Genomic DNA, 16150 nt, shown 5'->3' on the forward strand with positions numbered 1-16150 from the left:
TGCATGGCCGCTGTGGTCCGGTACAAGGTGTAATTGATTAATTACACCGTTAATTACGCGCCCGCATTCATGTGGGTGTGAGGTGCAAACCGAACAGACGGGCTTTGCGATGTTTACTCCCTGCTATGCGGCAACTTTTGAGGTCGCTGATAAAAATTTATGACGCCCCTTTGTGTCTCCCGTTCTAACGTGAAAATTGCGGGTTATTTATAGAGCAGAAAAAATGCGCTTTTATGAGAGTCGGAAATTTATTTATCTCGGCGTAAAAAGTCATTTAAACACCGTCTTTTCTTCAATCCATTCTCGTTGGTCTTGTGAGCCGCCTGTGAAAACGTCTAACTGGCCGTCGGGAATAAATTCCGACCATGATGCCTTTAACGACTAAAGGCAACGACAAAATTCGAATTAATTCATATACTTGTACAATCTGGACTTCGGTTCAAAATAATTTTTGTCTGGTCGAGCCAAATTATTAAGAAAAAATTCCTATAGAGAAAAATTCCACCAGTAATTAATAATTTTACTCCCGAAAACATAATTATATATATATATATATACATATATATACAATTTTTTCTTAATAATTTGGCTCGACCAGACAAAAATTATTTTGAACCGGAGTCCAGATTGTACATATATATATATATATATATATATATATATATATATATATATATATATATATATATATATATATATATATATTACTTGTACAATATATATATATATATATATACACAATTTTTGCTTCTTATGTGGCAGAGATGTATTTTATTGGTTTGTTTTTTATGGCCAAAGAAAACACCGCGTTGCGTTTCAGTAGTCATTTTTAAAGTAATTTCATAAGTAAAAATTAAAACAGTCATGAAAAGAGACAATTAAATATGAATATAAATTGTATTGATATCGGCAAATCATAAATAAGGAAGAAAACATATCTTTTAAAAATTTGAAAGTCATTAAGTTTAATAACACTCTGGGAGTTTACACCCCAGGAGTTTTTTTTATTTTCCAATTCAATTGCAATCTTTTTTTGTGTTTCTTTTACAAAAACAAGTCATCGTTGAAAATTAGATGCTAGTCATAAGTGTGATCCATTCTCTGAAGTACGAGACTCGGGTAAAAACATTTGGGTCGTAAGTTGCACATTCTCTCACAAATGAAGTGATCCCGACCAAGATGCCGTCGACAAACAAAGGTCCACCGCTGTCGCCCTAATTCACGCAAAATGTATCATATGATGTATTAGAATATCGCAATAGATGAACATGCGTGACGGTTAGAAAATGAATCAATGAGAATTTTTCACTTTTCCTCTACTCTTTAAAATCAGAAAAACGCCTGATTTAAACCTACTGCCTAACTATAGAAGATAATTTTCCTTACATAACAAGTGCTGACGTATACATCATTGCCCCCAGCGCAAATGTGGCTTGGGATGATAATGTTTATGTAAGCTAATTTGCACACAAGTTGATTCCAGATTCGAACCTGAGCCTTTCGCAGACCGTCGTCATATGAAGACTGTTAAAAGTAATATATGATTACTAGAAATCGCGGTAGTGATGGATGCACATGCCTCGGTCCAGCCCCATCCAACTATGGTTCCCGAGGATCCGGCTGGTGTCACTTCGTATTTTTTAGGCAGAACAGCGGGTTTCTTGTCCGCATTGAAAGTGAAAGGAGGGTTCACCTGCGTGCGTGGTGTAATCAATTTTTGTTTATCGTTTTCTAGTATGAATTGGGTTTTTACCTCGAGGATTGCAATGTCATTTGTTAGACGCTCTCGGCTATAGTTTTCGTGCCTCATGATCTTTATTATCTTATGTTGTGCTCCATATTTGTAAGCCACATTTCCAACTGTGACAGTCAAGTCTTCTAAACGTTTGCTTGAATCACAGGAAAATTACGTTTTATTTTCTTGCTAAAAAAATGGTATTTTAAATTACTCGAAGCAGTGAGCGGCGGTCAAAACATATTTCTTGCTGATTATTGATCCACCACATAGGAAACGCCAGAACAAAAAGCGAAAGTGCATAATTGCTACCTATATGAACAGAAAACACACACAAATTAAAATGTATTTCCAAGTTAATTCTGGTCATGCACCAACCATGCTTGGGAATTCTGTCGCGTGCACGCTTTTCCCGCCATAAATTTTTTCACTTCTCTCCACGTTGTTCGTTGTGCGTGGTTCGACTCCCTCTGAAGAAGTTGTGCATGCATAGAAACTTATTAATATTATTTATTTTCTTTATAGCTCACTTGAAAGGAGTACGACAAGCAAAACCGACAGCAATATCAGCTTATAAGCGCAACAAGGGGAGTGCATTGTCTGAAAGTGTAAAAAACTTAATTTTAGTAAAATAGTACATTTAAATACGTTACCGCTCCGTTCATGCCCAATGCTGAACCACCTCTGATTGAAACAGCAATAGTGTCTGTATCTTTGTATTTTTCACAAAGTACCTCTGATATAGCCTTTGAAATGTTTGTTACACAGTTGCTGAAACCGCCATACAACCTTATATTTACAAAAACAAAATAAAAATGCAGATCAATATACTTTATTAAACAAAGAAAACGTAATCATCTGGAGAGTTAACAAAAGCATGAACTCTTAATATAGCTGGAGCATTACTCAATGAGAAATTCCTTCTGCGCAGATCGAGAGAACTAGCTTAATGAAAGCATTAACTAATGTTACAGAATGGCTTAGTTTTTGTGGTCGAAATTTGTTTGTCTCTCGTTTTTAGAGTGGTTCATACTAATTTTGGTAAATCAGTTAATAAATCAGCAATCCATTTTTTTCTGACCCAACATCCGTTTCTGGAACTCCATATGAGTATGAGAACTATTAATTTTAAAGCCGTATTTTAAAATCATCTAAAACCACTTTAAAACCGTCTAAATCCACTATAAGATCAAGGAAATTTACACAATTATATTTTATGTTTTAAATCCTAATAGTTTTGTAACGAAAAATCCAATTCTCTAGTTCATGCATGGAAAATGTCTAAGGAAGGTGGCAAAACAACGCGATAAATTTAGACTACGCATGCTTATAGAAATGAATTAAATCATGATACCATATTTTGCAAGTTTACAGAGTAAAAGCGAATTCCATCAAGAGTAAATGTATCTCGCAAGAGATAAAAAATAATAACAAGGATCACATGCAATAACCTGATAATTTCTGCTAGAAAACAGAAAAACAGTTCACGGAAAACGCTGAGTAAAATATAGCAAATATACAGGTGCAAAGAAAAGGTTATGAAAGAGTTAAGCTATTTTCCAATGATTTTGTTTATTTAGTGACATTTATGCGTAAGCAATTTCTCTAATCCAATCTCTGTAATATGAGACTCGGGAGAAAACGGTGGGGTTGGTGGCACAGCCTCTGGCAAAAGAAAGGATTCCGACCAGGACACCGTCAACGAACAAAGGCCCACCGCTGTCACCCTATAGTGGACGAAAAATTATTTCAATCTAAATTAATATGGCCAAATGCAATCATCATCTTTCAATATGATCAATTTTCCGAACTTACATAACAAGCACCTCCAAAATGGTATCCAGCGAAAATATGGTCTGAGGATATTTCTCATATTTCTGTATCAAAATCTGCGTAGAATTTCTCGCACTCAATTTCGATACAGGTTAGAAGATAAACCACAAACAGGTAATTTGCATATGAACTGCTGACATCCTGAAAATTCATAGAAAGTGAGTAATACTTAATCGATGGAAGTCGCGGTGCAAGGGAAATCCCATGGAATGCGACCCCAAGGATTCACCAAAATAAAATGAAATGAGAGGGAAACAAATTCCATATCTTTTAATCAATCTTTTATTTGCTATAAAGACTATGATTAACGAGGCTCTCCTATTTTGTCATGATTATATAATATTATACACGCAGTAAGCCGATGTCAACACACGTTTCTCGCTAATAATTGTTCCGCCGCAGATAAAAATGGTTTTGTCGTACACGATACCTATCTTTGGAGTAAAATAATAGATGAATCAGTTTTAAAATCCAATAAACCACTTTTCCCGCTACCATGCTAGGATATTCTCCGTCGAACGCATGTCCTCCACCGATGATTCGCACACCTTCCTCCACACTACCTGAAGAGCGGCAGTAGACTCGCCCTAAAAATGTAGTTTCCACGGGAAAAAACTTGTCAATTGATTAATTCCGGGGGAAATACATAGTTAAACACTTGGCTGAAACGTAGCATTTATAGTTGACCCAAAAAAGTGATTACAAGGTGCAATGGTTTCATTTTATTGACAAGAAAATAAACTCAATTTTCTCATTTAAATTTATTTTAAATACGAATTCGATTTAAACCCCTTGTTAAAAAGAGGTCGATTTATTTTCTTGATATTTTTTGACGCAATCGACTGAAACCCTTAGATAATTTTCGATAAATTGTAAGTATACGCCTGAAAGAAATATGTGTTTTAAAATATAAGCCACATGCATTATTTGCAAATAAATTAAATTGATTTAATCAACTCACCACTCAAGAGCAGAGCAAACAAAATCGATAGCTCAGGCAGTATCTTAAAAGGTAAACTGTATTAGATATAAACATTGAATAATCATATTATTACCATTCCTTCCTGTTCTTGGTTGAAAGAGAGACTGTGAGAATAAAAGGCCGGAATTTTTTATTTATGCTTGTTTCCTCACGCTTGGTCCGAAATTTGTTTTTCTCAAAGAGCTATCGACATTCAAATGACTTTCCACCTCAATAAATGTGTTAGCTTTTATGCTAACCATAATTTTAAAGTTAGCTCCTCATTGATAGCTAAATTTTAAAACATAAATGTTAATAATATAAAATCATCGCGGCGTTTCCAAATGGCGTGAAGCAAAATATGCTTATTTCTAAAGCTAAATGTATTGTTTGGAACGTTTTAAGTCCAGGCAATTCAAAAGAGAATTATCGGCACGTTTATTTAAACAACATTTAGATGATAACATTTGAAGGAGGTAATATGATGCACGAAAATAACATTTATTGTTTCTCAAACTTCTTAGCGGCAGATATGAAATACGCATTCTTTCGTTTGCTGTAAAGAAAATAAATAATCAATTGTATTGCTCTTACGAAAGCGTGTCGCATATTTATTTATCTCGACTTGAAGGACCATCGTTATCTAAGAAAGAGATGAAAAGCAAAAAATGAGAAATCTTTCACTGAATGAAGCAAAAAATTTATTAGTTTTCTATGTATAGTTTCCAAATAATAAGTTATTTTTCATAGAATAGGCAGGCCATGTGTTTCCAGTTGATAAAAATCCCAAAATTTAAAGACTGGTGTACGATCGAATCCAGTCCATGTAGTAGGAGACTCGGGCGAAGACGCTTGGGTAACGGGCGACTTCGCAGTCTTTTATGTAGGAAGCAACCCCAACCAGGACGCCATCGACGAACAAAGGCCCGCCGCTGTCACCCTGATGTGAGCAAAATTCAAATTGATGCAGTTTTCAAAAGGTTGGCGGTAAAATTCTTTAAATTGAAATTAATTACTAAAAAAGGTAAAATAAAAATCACCTCGTTATTTCTATATGTCAAAGAAAGGCGGTTATAAGGATTTTTTTGTTAATTTTTTTTTGTTTATTCTTTAAGAGCCAAAAAATGTAATAGTGTTGTGGGTTTTTTTCATTTTTATTGTTTTGATTAATAATTTTGCGTACGTTACAAGTGCCTTTGCCTCCCGCGGCGTCGTTAGCGCAAATCTGGCTGGGGAATATTACGTTTTTAATGGCGGCATACGCTTCCCGGCACATCGTGTGGTTGCGGATCTCAATCTGCGCCTCAAGCAGAAGATAACTCGAGGGACCGCCGCTCTGCAATTAGACGATTTCATAGACAAGTGAACAAAATCCGTTCATTTTGCGTTGGCGGCGGAAATGGAAAATTGTGCACTTGCCTTCGTGTCGCCCCATCCGATTATCGTTGCTACCGTCCCGACCGCCGGATCCTTGGCTCCTATTGCGGGCAGAGAAGCGGCGCGGATGTTTGGACCGAAGTCAAACGGTGGGTGCACCTGGATGGATTTCAAAAGTATTTAATTTTCACCCAGAAAACAGAAGGGCGTGCATTTTTTTCAATCCCCTTTATTTTTTTCCAGAAAAACAGCTAGAAAATTCAGGTTTGTATAGTTGCTTGAAATTTTGACCGAATTTTCCCTCATACCACAAAAAAGTTGTTAGCTATAAGACATATTCAATAAGTTCATATTTCTTTAAACGGTCTAGAAATTGGTTTAAATGTAATATTCAGTCACTAAAAATAAAAATTAAATCTTATAACTGTACTTAAAAATCGATTAAATAGTAAAATATTTTGAAACAGTTTTACTTTCAAAAACAGGTGTGTCACAAAATTAATCCAAAATTAGTGCATTTTATTTGTTCTTGTGAGAAGACAAACCGTTTTAAGCTACCCTTGATTAAATGCTATAAATCATTGATCTAAAACTTTTGGAAGTGGTTTTAGCATTGTAGTAATTTTAACTTTGTGTGCCGAAATTAAATTATATTACGAACGTGATTACTTATAAGTCGTGTTCCCCTTTCCAGCTCTCGCACCACTCGTGGTTGAATTACTCTTAGCTAAGTGCAAGAAAACCAAAAATTGAAATAACAGGGAAATGACTGCGTTTTTCTGATTTTTTTAAACTATATAGATGACTGGGATGACTATTTCCACCCAAAACTAAATACTAGAGGACAGTCTTTTAGTAAATTTTCCGCCCTTTTGTCAGATCCTGCCTGACAGATTGTCCAAACCTCCATAAGTGCTATGTCATTTTCGCCTGTCTTCGGATCAAAGTCATCGTGCATTATGATTCCCCTGATCGAGTGAAAAACTCCTTCGTAAATATTAATGCTGCCTGCCGTCACTCCCAGGTACTCTGGGTATTCCCTGAAAGAGAGGTATAAAATTAAAATTTATTAAATTTTACGCAGGGATAAATTAATACATTAGGGCGGAGCAGTGGGCTGCGGTCAAAATGTATTTCTCGCTTATTATGGTTGCGGCACAGACGGGCGAAGAGTAGTACTTGATGCACACCTTTACAGCATATGGATTTTATCGGTTTTATAAATTCGAACATACGTTTTGTCAGACATATACTTGGCTTGGATATTTTCCCTTGGTGACTGGTCTCCCGCCGACAACTCGTTCCGCTGAAATCTCATTATTTCCCACATTTGAGTGAACCAGCCCTGAAGCAGTGTCAAATTTAAATAAAATGAAGCAGATAAGAACAAAACTCACCAGTCAAAAGCAGAAATAGAGCAAGGTAAATGGTTGGGAAGCAACTAGAGTGCATTTTCTAAACACGGCAGTTGTACTACTTTTGCATAATTGTTTAATCCTTTCTTTCAAGCTGATGAGAACTGAAAAATCAGACACTATGAGCAGTGTTTTCCTTTTCTTTCTGATTAACGTTCAGTGTCATTTGACATTAGTATTGGAATGTTTTTCTTCGGACAAAGTGATATTTTATGGAGGCATATTAAATATCCTATTTTAAGGAAATTATACAAAATTCTTCGTTTGTATTGCATTGGTAAAACAACTAAAATAAAAAAACTTTATCTTTGTCTGTGATTTTCATGAAGATGAATTTTTTATTTGAACAAAACTCAACAGCAGAATTCAAATCTTAATGTTACATCCCGATCGAGAAATTGTAAATTTTCGCTTCCATTTCCATTTATTACAATGAAAATAATTACCATAATGATTAATATTTCACGTCATCTTATTAAAAGATGTAAAGTTTTTGAAATCTAAATAAATAAATCTGTTTTTCTTCAACTGAAACGCACGATTATTTATACACTATCAGCTATGTCTTCCTCGAGTGAAAATTTCAATTATTTTTTAATGTGTTACAATAATAAAAAAATTGCACCAATCTTTGAGCTACTCCTGCGTTGCAAAAATATGACATCTGCTTGCTGCTCATCAGTGTGCTTGAGTAATAAAAACGCTGATTATATTGTTGCATACATTATTTCTCTTTGTATTATCAGTGTCATGAATCCTATTTAAAAATTGTAACATCCAAGGTAATTTTACACTTTTTGTAATATTTGTGAGTCAATTTTAAATAAATAGAATGTGTAGTCTGCACATGAATATATATATTTTAAAGAGAAACGTGAATTAGTTCAGGGACTTGCTTTTATGCGATGACATGAAATGAGTTGCGTGCACAGAATCCTTTGTGATTCAGAAATATTTTGTTCTGCGTCATCAGATGAATTGTAAGCCTGTCAATCTCATTAAGCTGAATAGTATAGTAGCAACCTTGAAACAAATCAGATTCTATGTGGACGAAATCAAAACAAATGACGTTAATACAGTGATGCTCCTCTTGGTTTAGTGTAAATGTTTCTGATCTGCAATAAATAATTTCGGAATCTAAATTAAGTTTGCATTTGGAACAATTTTTTTTCGTTTTCATTGCCTGATTTCTTCATATATGAATTTTCCTATAGAAATGACGTTTTTAATGAGAAAAAACTTAAACCTGTGAAAAGGGAGTATATTTCGCAAACAATTTTCAAATAAAGTATGTGGCTTTTATTTCATTTGATAACATCCAAACAGTTTAGACGCCAGTCTGCTGAGTGATCCAATCCCTGTAGTAGGCAACCCTGTTGTACACAGTAGGGTAGCCGGGGGTGGCGCATCCGTTGGCCCACGACACCAAGCCGACAACTACGCCGTCCACGAGCAGAGGACCACCACTGTCTCCCTGTCAAACCGGTCATTGAAATTCGAGTTGATAAATTTTGCAACTCACATTGCACGATCCCAAGTTGCCTTCGGGAACATCAGCGCAAATTTGTCCGTCATAGACGTCGTAGCCAATGTCGTTGTACACACCCTGGCACAAAGCCTGGTCCCTGACCTCGATGACCACCTCCTTTAGAACGTCGCTCAGTGCTCCACCATTCTATTAAAAATTTTGATATGCAGTAATCATATTATTTTAAAAGAATAATTATTATTACACTAATTCGTCCCCAGCCGATAACCGTGGCAGGTGAGCCGACAGCCGGTGCGTCTCCTTGGTTGGGCAGAGTGATCGGCTGCACATTGTCACTGAAGACGAAAGCAGGCGAGACCTTTAGCCGTCGCGTTGCGTAATATTAGCGAAAACGAGATTATGTAATCATGACAAGGGCACCTCCAAAATTGCAATATCATTGTTCCACGAATCGATGGGATCGTAGCTCTCGTGCATGATGATATTGGTGACCTGATGACGCTCTCCGCCGTTCACATCCACGCTACCTGACCTTAAGCTCAGATCTCCGGCAGAACGGCTTGATTTTTGTTAGAATAACATATTAAATGTCAATTTCAGTTTGAGAGAATCTTGAAAAAAATCGTTAAAAATAATGAATTTGCAGATACTAACCCTTCAACACAGTGGCTCGCAGTCAACGCATAATTTTCGCTGATGATCGAGGCACCGCAGCTGTGCGAATCGAAGTATTGCAACGACAGCTGGAAAACAAAAAGTTGTAGATCAAAAAAGTTTGTAGATAAAAATATATCCGACTAACCTGGCTCGGGTACTCACCAGCGTCAGCAGGGCCTCCGCCAATAATGCGTCCATAGAAACTCTTCAAGGGCAGTCTGCTAGCAGACCCAGCTAATAACATAATTTTCGTTCATCGTTTTAATACACCAATAAGTCACTTACCGAAGGCTGAGGTTGCGAGCAGCGTGACCAACGCGAATTTCAGCATGATTTGATATCAAATGATTGCTCCAACTCATGGATTATGGTCTTTTATTGAAATGTGTCGGCTGACGTGATAACAGCGGAAAAATTAGACACGTGGACTTATCGTTGTAATCAACGGTCGAGATTAATTGAATCGCCGCATCACTGGCTTATTCAGCAAAATAAACACAATAATAAACTGAAAGTTTTGATGAAAGTCATTATTTATTTTATTTTTGCTTTTTAGAATGCTACAGTTTTACACTCCAGAGTGTTCAAAGATCCAATCCCTGTAGTAAGCGACCCTGTTGTAAATAGTGGGGTAACCAGGTCTGGCACAACCATACGCCCACGAAACCAGACCATGTACGACACCGTCCACGAACAAAGGGCCGCCGCTGTCACCCTACTCAGAGAATATTAAAATTGCTAATTTAAAGAAAATAAAATAGTATACATTGCATGAGCCCAGGTTTCCTTCAGGAATGTCAGCGCAAATCTGGCCAGGGTAGACGTCATAGCCAATGTCGTTGTAAATTTGCTCGCACAGGGTCTGGTTCCTGATTTCTATGACGGCTTCTTTAAGGAAGTCGCTTAGCGGCTCGCCGACCTATAAGCTCTTTATTTTATCCTCTCATTGAATAGAATTCGTCTTTTTACGCCAATTCGACCCCATCCAATCACTGTGGCAGGAGAGCCGACCGCCGGCTCGTCTCCCAAATTTGGAAGGGTGATCGGTTGCACGTTAGCACTGTAAACGAACTCGGGGAGCACCTAAAAAGTAAAATAATAACTCTTCTTATCACTAAAATGTTAAATGCACACTTCTATAATAGCGATGTCGTTATTGGACGAGTAGAAGGCACTGTAGTTCGCGTGCGTGGTGTAGTTGATCACCTGGTGAAGGTCACCACCGTAAATGTCCAAACTCCCAGACCTAATCGTCAACTCTTCAGCCAAACGACTGTAATAAAATTAAAATTGCAGCTGCTTCGGATTTATTGAAAGTAAACGATATTATGTATGAACGCATGAAAATTACTAGTTCTTCCATACGTAGATTTCGATCGTGCTTTTAGAAGTCTTAGAAGTTTAAAAAATGCTTTATCAACCATACACGACCACTGCTCCTGTACACATTTCATTGCCTTCAATATAAATGCCATATCGAATAAAGCTATTAAATGCGAGCCTTTGATGCTCATAGTAAATTGGAAATATAGTAAAATTTGCCAATACACTTACTGCGTGCGAGTGACATTTTTATAAATCTGCAAAGCTATTCGCATGCATTGATTTTCTCGGATTGAATATTCATTTGCTTGCCTTTCATGTGAAAAAATGCTGCCTATTTCATACAACTTACTCAATTACGCAGTGAGTCGCAGTAAGGGCGTATTTTTCGCTGATGATTGAGGCTCCGCAGGTGTGCCTTGCCTGGTACTGCAGTGACAGCTAAATGGAAAATTTTGCATTCATTCCCTACACTTTATTTTTTATTAGTCCTGTACTTGGCTTGGATACTCTCCGGGGCTAGCAGCGTTGCCTCCGATGATTCGTGCCTCTAAAGGCTCCACGGGGTGTCTGGCCGCAACAGCTGAATCGAATAATTTCAGGATACGGTGTCCAAAATTTTTATTTAGTTACCTGCTGAGGCTGAACCGGCTAGCAGAGTGAGAAACACAAATTTCCCAATTTTCAGCATCACTGTATGGGATGGAAATGCTGGTGGTCACTTGTTGATTTCAAAGATGTATAAACGAGATAAAAAGAGGAGTTTGCAGAAAGCAGAAAGCCAGCCTAATCAGTTCGATCAGTTAAAATTGATAAGATACTAAATATTTTCAAATTTATACAAATTAGATTAAATCGAAGTCGTCGGTTAAAATTTCCAATCAAATTTCAAAGTTTAAATTATTTGTGGATTTTGGGCACTGTGCGAAATATATAGCTTAAATTTGTAGTGGTATTCCCAGGCTTTAAATTATTAGTAGATAGAGGTCATCAATTATGGCCTCGTTTAGACTGCCGATAAAAGTGACAATGGCCTGCTTGCTTATCTAAAGCGATTCAAGTGCGAGGTTGATTAGAATGTGTAAAATCTTCTTGACTCCATTGTTTAACCCAATACAATTAAATGACAAACGGTGATGTTTTATTGACCTTGTTTATATAGACAGACATCATTCGGTATAACAATTTTGGGAATTCCGGATTTAAATTCCTGAGTTCTGCGTGATCCAGTCCCTGTAGTCGGGGAGCCTGGTGTAGACCGTAGGGTATCCTTGAAGGGCGCACTCATTGGCCCACGAGACAAGCCCGACCGCGACGCCGTCCACTAACAAAGGCCCGCCGCTATCTCCCTGAAGAAAGCAAAGCATCTTATATCAGCCAGAATAATATTTAATAATTCACTCACATTGCAGGAACCTAGTCCTCCTTCAGGCACGTCCGCGCAAAGGTGGCTCTCGTAAACATGCAGTGGAAAATTCACGTATGCCTCCTCGCAAATCGCTTGGTCTCGAATCTCGATCGTCACTTTGTTGATCGTCTCACTGAGCGGTCCATTGTACTAAAGAGTCGTCAGAATGATTTAAAACTGGAGCTACGCTAAAAATAGTTTTCACCATGAGATCGAAAAATTGGATCTCAGAGTCTGGAAATTTTCCCCTCACCTTGAGATCAGTTATGGGCTTTTAACTCTCAGTGAAATAAAGTTGACAGCCTCAGCTATGAGATCTGATTTGCCGATCTCATGGTGAGCTCATTTTTTTTAAAAATTGCCTTTTTATAGACTTACAGCTACAGTTGTAAATTTTTACCCTGATTTTTTGAGTCAGACTTGGAAAGTCTTTTAAAATCTCTTTCAAAAATTGAATATAAATGATTTAGGAATTAAAATTACGTAAAGTCTTCCCCATCCGATGACGGTCGCTGGTGTACCTACAGCAGGGTCCTCACCCTGATTTGGCAGAACCAATGGTTGGACGTTAGGGCCAAATGTGAATGGAGGGTCTACCTAGCAGAAATTTCAGAACATTATTTAGATAAAAAAAACAGCATACGATTAAGCCTGTGAATAAAAAATATCGCAAAACAGCAAAATATATTTATTTTTAATGGTGTTTTTAAAAATTAGAGAAATTACTTCAACAATGGCGATGTCGTGTACGAGAGAATCTGTGAAGTTGAACTGCTCGTGCATGACGATGCGAGTGACCTGGTGGCGTTGGCCCTTGTCGTAGTATAAGCTACCCGACCTCACGCTTAGCTCAGGTGGCGACAGCCTGCAATTGAGTTAGAACCGCGGTTCAAATTAATCGGGAGTGTTGGTTGCGTCGGAAATTACCCCATTACGCAGTGGGCCGCGGTGAGCACATAGTTCTCGCTGAGCACGTTGGCCGCGCCGTACAGCGAGTCGTTTAGGTGCAGTGAGAGCTGCCGGGTTACGAGCGAATTTTAATTAAATGTGCCGCTTTTATAGCGTTGTTTTCTGCTCATTGTCTATACCTGACTAGGAAACTCGCCGAGCTCAGCAGGCACGCCACCGACGATCTTTTTCCCATGCACCAAAAAGCCTGCTGGAAGAATTTGTACACTGAACTTTAATCATGTAAAAATGCTTAAGTACAGAGGCGAACAGGATTATTTGTGGAATCAAATTTATTTTAAAATTTTCTACATCAAGGCATTGAGCTGATTTTCCCATGAAATCGCATAACAACCTGGGAAAATTTCAGTTCTGACCCAGTTATAAAAAAATGTTTGAAAAGTGGCAAATCTGTTTTTTTTTGCTCGTTTTATCCCTGTCCGAGGACCGAGAAGGGCGTGCACTGCACTAACATGAATGTTGAAACCCGGGTCCCAATAACACCACGAACGGATAACATGGGCGCACCAGGCCGCACAGGGACCCAGCCCACTCAAGGGCCACTTGCCTCCGCACCGAGGACTGCATTGAAACGCTAGACATTCGTCCCGTGAAGCCAAATCACGCATGCTGGAAAGGTGCAAACAAGCAAGTAGCGAGTCGCCTCCCCGCCCGTTGAGCAATTTGAGCATTTCGAGTCACTAAACTAACCACTTTTTGCCATCTCTGACATTGGGTAGCCAGTATTAGATCTCCGAACTGCTCAAATACCTCCCATTGCTTTGACACTCCTGAGAGTGCCTTAACAATGCGAGCCAAGAGGGGCTGGTTTTACAGTAATTATCTTCAGATTTCCTGACACTAAAATAATTATTACTCACCACTGCAGAAAACAATTAGTACGCAGACAATGATCTTCATGTTTTGATTTGAGAGTATTAAACTGAATTGCATCACTTTAACTGGACGCCTTTTGTTTGGATTGTCGTCAAAATCCTTAATGTTATTATATCAGAGAAATTTCCAAGTAGTGCAGATAAAGATCATGATTACGCCTATAGCTTTGTTTGTTAAATTGATTGTACGTAAGATAATTTCGTTGACTGATGCAAAAGGATCTTCATATTCCCGGCCGAGCAGACACAAGGAGCTAACCTCGCGCTAATAATACTATTCTGCAAATTGCACATACAGAACAGTATAAGTTTTGGCCCATTCGCTGTCCCCAACATCGCGCACAATGGAGTTCTAACGACGCATATTATCCCCCTGTATGTGTATGATTGGGTTGCGGCGCTTTCTATTTCACAAAAGCTTGTGGGTGTTCCCCTGGAAATGAGTCTATGTCGACGAGAACTCACTGATGCTGCAGTGGTTGTGATATATAGATCTATATTTTATATGGCTTCAACTAAGAGTGTTGCTGGTGAGACTTCTCAACATTAAAACAATTTATTTAAATTAATTATAGGTACTGTTTCCTGCATCATTACACACCTGCGAAAAAAGGTTCCATGACAAATAAAGATCTCGAGCTGTTTCGAACTAATCATGTATTTTTGCTACTGTGTCGTAGCACTGTCCACTTGCCCTTGCTATGGCCTCAATTACAAGTAATTTTAACAACTCATTATTTCTTATTTTTGTGATAGGAGTAACAGAAATTCCGTATTAATTTCCTTTGGTAAAAATCAGCTGCTCAGATGTAACAGAAATTTGGCAATATTCGCGTGTGTTGACGCATGCCAAATTGGGATTGCTCACCTTAGCTGTTATTTACCGAGTTGTTAGGGGTTACGACATGCGTTTGGATACCTCGCCGAGATTCCCACCAGGTATTTTTGGAGCCCTTCGCACTCAGCTTATTCCCTATCAATTTTCATAACAGCCAGAAATAAATCATCCAGTTTCATTGGACAGCTATTTTTATTGCTCCGAGAAGTAATTAACATTCATAAATTTTTTAGCGTAGCAGATATCAGGTGATTATTTACAAAAGGATCAATCACCATAGCGATTGATCACGTCACGCTGATTTGAAGTTTAGAAGTTTGCTCGTAATTGATGTAAAATTTTCCTGATTTATTTGCTCTCAGTTGGCGATTAAAAAAATAATTAATTAGGGTAAAATCAATTTTGATAGATTAACCCTGTTTTTCCTGCGTGGATTTTAAAATTGTTTGTTCACGAATTTAAGCAAACAATCATTAAAATTTAATTGGCTTGAAAAACAGGGAGCCGCCTTTACCAGGCTTACAGATTTTGCGATCGTCGCGTGAATGTGTGTCGATTTTGGAGTGAAATTGGCACTGACCAAAGTGTTTGATTTGCGTTCCGCATTGAATGCGGGGGAGGAACGAGCCGTGTGTACATTTATTCTCACTTGAGCAAACAACTAGGTGCCAACACGCGAAATTGAAACGACGCTTCTCCAGCAGAGAATCGGCAGTTGCGAGAGCAAATTCGTTTTAAACTGGATTGAATGTGCATGTATTTGATGACACGACTTCAATACCGAACTGCTGTTGCTGAATGCAATATATCTTATTGAACTTCTTCATACCAACCAGTAAAGAATTGACGATATTTTTTGCTTTTTCGCTGCATGTTGACACATTTTAATTAATTTAAATATCAGTCAGTGATATTAATGCAAGTGTATTCCTGCTAGCACCAAAAACGGACCATCCTGCTAGCACCAAAAACATACCCTCCTGCCAAAGAGTTTAATTTAATTCCATGTTTCGATGGTTTCGATAAATTGTGTTCTAATTTTGGAATCATTGGCTTTATTTTATCAAATTATGGGGGTGGTGTTTATTGACAGAGGTTGAAACATAATTAGAATTCAGAGTAAATATCTGTTTTTTCTCCGCTGACATGACTATGTTGTACCAGTGATTTTCAGCATATTCTTTGCCTGACAAGAAAGATATTGCAGTTTTACAGTGCAATGAATATTTAAAAGCACACCCATTTTAAATGTAAAATAAAAATAGTTACA

The 16150-nt window shown here is 37.7% G+C and overlaps 5 protein-coding genes across 5 annotated transcripts; all 5 read right to left on the bottom strand.

The window, feature by feature from the left end:
* Positions 1-1055: 1055 nt before the first annotated feature.
* On the bottom strand, positions 1056-2042 carry LOC135937509 (trypsin-1-like). Its single transcript, XM_065480661.1, has 5 exons — positions 1950-2042; positions 1754-1889; positions 1580-1693; positions 1387-1524; positions 1056-1214 (listed from the first exon to the last, which is right to left on the bottom strand). Exons 1-5 carry the CDS (start codon positions 2036-2038, stop codon positions 1071-1073), a joined length of 621 nt encoding a protein of 206 aa, XP_065336733.1. The 5' UTR covers positions 2039-2042; the 3' UTR covers positions 1056-1070.
* Positions 2043-5322: 3280 nt separating this feature from the next.
* On the bottom strand, positions 5323-7224 carry LOC135937510 (trypsin eta-like). The gene is made up of 5 exons (XM_065480662.1): positions 7142-7224; positions 6811-6946; positions 5949-6065; positions 5713-5865; positions 5323-5469 (listed from the first exon to the last, which is right to left on the bottom strand). The coding sequence occupies exons 1-5, from the start codon at positions 7222-7224 to the stop codon at positions 5323-5325; spliced, it is 636 nt and encodes a 211-aa protein (XP_065336734.1).
* A 1381-nt stretch (positions 7225-8605) lies between these two features.
* Positions 8606-9870, bottom strand: LOC135937236 (trypsin-1-like). Its single transcript, XM_065480345.1, has 7 exons — positions 9753-9870; positions 9613-9701; positions 9465-9553; positions 9231-9369; positions 9055-9168; positions 8844-8996; positions 8606-8795 (listed from the first exon to the last, which is right to left on the bottom strand). The coding sequence occupies exons 1-7, from the start codon at positions 9796-9798 to the stop codon at positions 8649-8651; spliced, it is 777 nt and encodes a 258-aa protein (XP_065336417.1). The 5' UTR covers positions 9799-9870; the 3' UTR covers positions 8606-8648.
* Positions 9871-9978: 108 nt separating this feature from the next.
* On the bottom strand, positions 9979-11554 carry LOC135937235 (trypsin-1-like). Its single transcript, XM_065480344.1, has 7 exons — positions 11424-11554; positions 11288-11373; positions 11143-11231; positions 10602-10740; positions 10437-10550; positions 10234-10386; positions 9979-10182 (listed from the first exon to the last, which is right to left on the bottom strand). Exons 1-7 carry the CDS (start codon positions 11479-11481, stop codon positions 10036-10038), a joined length of 786 nt encoding a protein of 261 aa, XP_065336416.1. The 5' UTR covers positions 11482-11554; the 3' UTR covers positions 9979-10035.
* Positions 11555-11944: 390 nt separating this feature from the next.
* LOC135936696 (trypsin-1-like) lies at positions 11945-14093 on the bottom strand. Its single transcript, XM_065479608.1, has 7 exons — positions 14028-14093; positions 13287-13357; positions 13126-13214; positions 12925-13063; positions 12682-12795; positions 12196-12348; positions 11945-12139 (listed from the first exon to the last, which is right to left on the bottom strand). The coding sequence occupies exons 1-7, from the start codon at positions 14065-14067 to the stop codon at positions 11993-11995; spliced, it is 753 nt and encodes a 250-aa protein (XP_065335680.1). The 5' UTR covers positions 14068-14093; the 3' UTR covers positions 11945-11992.
* Positions 14094-16150: the final 2057 nt, after the last annotated feature.

The sequence above is a fragment of the Cloeon dipterum genome, chromosome 2, assembly GCF_949628265.1.
Source record: "Cloeon dipterum chromosome 2, ieCloDipt1.1, whole genome shotgun sequence".
NCBI classification, from domain to species: domain Eukaryota; kingdom Metazoa; phylum Arthropoda; class Insecta; order Ephemeroptera; family Baetidae; genus Cloeon; species Cloeon dipterum.

Excerpts from the sequence above, each read along its gene's own strand:
- LOC135937510 (XM_065480662.1), bottom strand. The coding sequence starts at position 7,224 with ATGAGATTTCAGCGGAACGAGTTGTCGGCGGGAGACCAGTCACCAAGG. Across the intron at positions 5,866-5,948 it reads TCGGATGGGGCGACACGAAG|AGCGGCGGTCCCTCGAGTTA; the intron begins GCAAGTGCACAA and ends GTCTAATTGCAG. Across the intron at positions 5,470-5,712 it reads GAGGCAAAGGCACTTGTAAC|GGTGACAGCGGCGGGCCTTT; the intron begins GTACGCAAAATT and ends TGCTCACATCAG.
- LOC135936696 (XM_065479608.1), bottom strand. The coding sequence starts at position 14,067 with ATGAAGATCATTGTCTGCGTACTAATTGTTTTCTGCAGTG. Across the intron at positions 12,796-12,924 it reads ACGACATCGCCATTGTTGAA|GTAGACCCTCCATTCACATT; the intron begins GTAATTTCTCTA and ends AATTTCTGCTAG. Across the intron at positions 12,349-12,681 it reads TCGGATGGGGAAGACTTTAC|TACAATGGACCGCTCAGTGA; the intron begins GTAATTTTAATT and ends ACGACTCTTTAG.
- LOC135937509 (XM_065480661.1), bottom strand. The coding sequence starts at position 2,038 with ATGCACTTTCGCTTTTTGTTCTGGCGTTTCCTATGTGGTGGATCAATA. Across the intron at positions 1,890-1,949 it reads ACCGCCGCTCACTGCTTCGA|CAAACGTTTAGAAGACTTGA; the intron begins GTAATTTAAAAT and ends CTGTGATTCAAG. Across the intron at positions 1,525-1,579 it reads TTGGATGGGGCTGGACCGAG|TCTTCATATGACGACGGTCT; the intron begins GCATGTGCATCC and ends TACTTTTAACAG.
- LOC135937236 (XM_065480345.1), bottom strand. The coding sequence starts at position 9,798 with ATGCTGAAATTCGCGTTGGTCACGCTGCTCGCAACCTCAGCCTTCG. Across the intron at positions 9,554-9,612 it reads CTGGTGAGTACCCGAGCCAG|CTGTCGTTGCAATACTTCGA; the intron begins GTTAGTCGGATA and ends TTTGTTTTCCAG. Across the intron at positions 9,169-9,230 it reads ATGATATTGCAATTTTGGAG|GTCTCGCCTGCTTTCGTCTT; the intron begins GTGCCCTTGTCA and ends CGACGGCTAAAG.
- LOC135937235 (XM_065480344.1), bottom strand. The coding sequence starts at position 11,481 with ATGCTGAAAATTGGGAAATTTGTGTTTCTCACTCTGCTAGCCGGTTCA. Across the intron at positions 11,232-11,287 it reads CCGGAGAGTATCCAAGCCAA|CTGTCACTGCAGTACCAGGC; the intron begins GTACAGGACTAA and ends TTTTCCATTTAG. Across the intron at positions 10,183-10,233 it reads GAAACCTGGGCTCATGCAAT|GGTGACAGCGGCGGCCCTTT; the intron begins GTATACTATTTT and ends TTCTCTGAGTAG.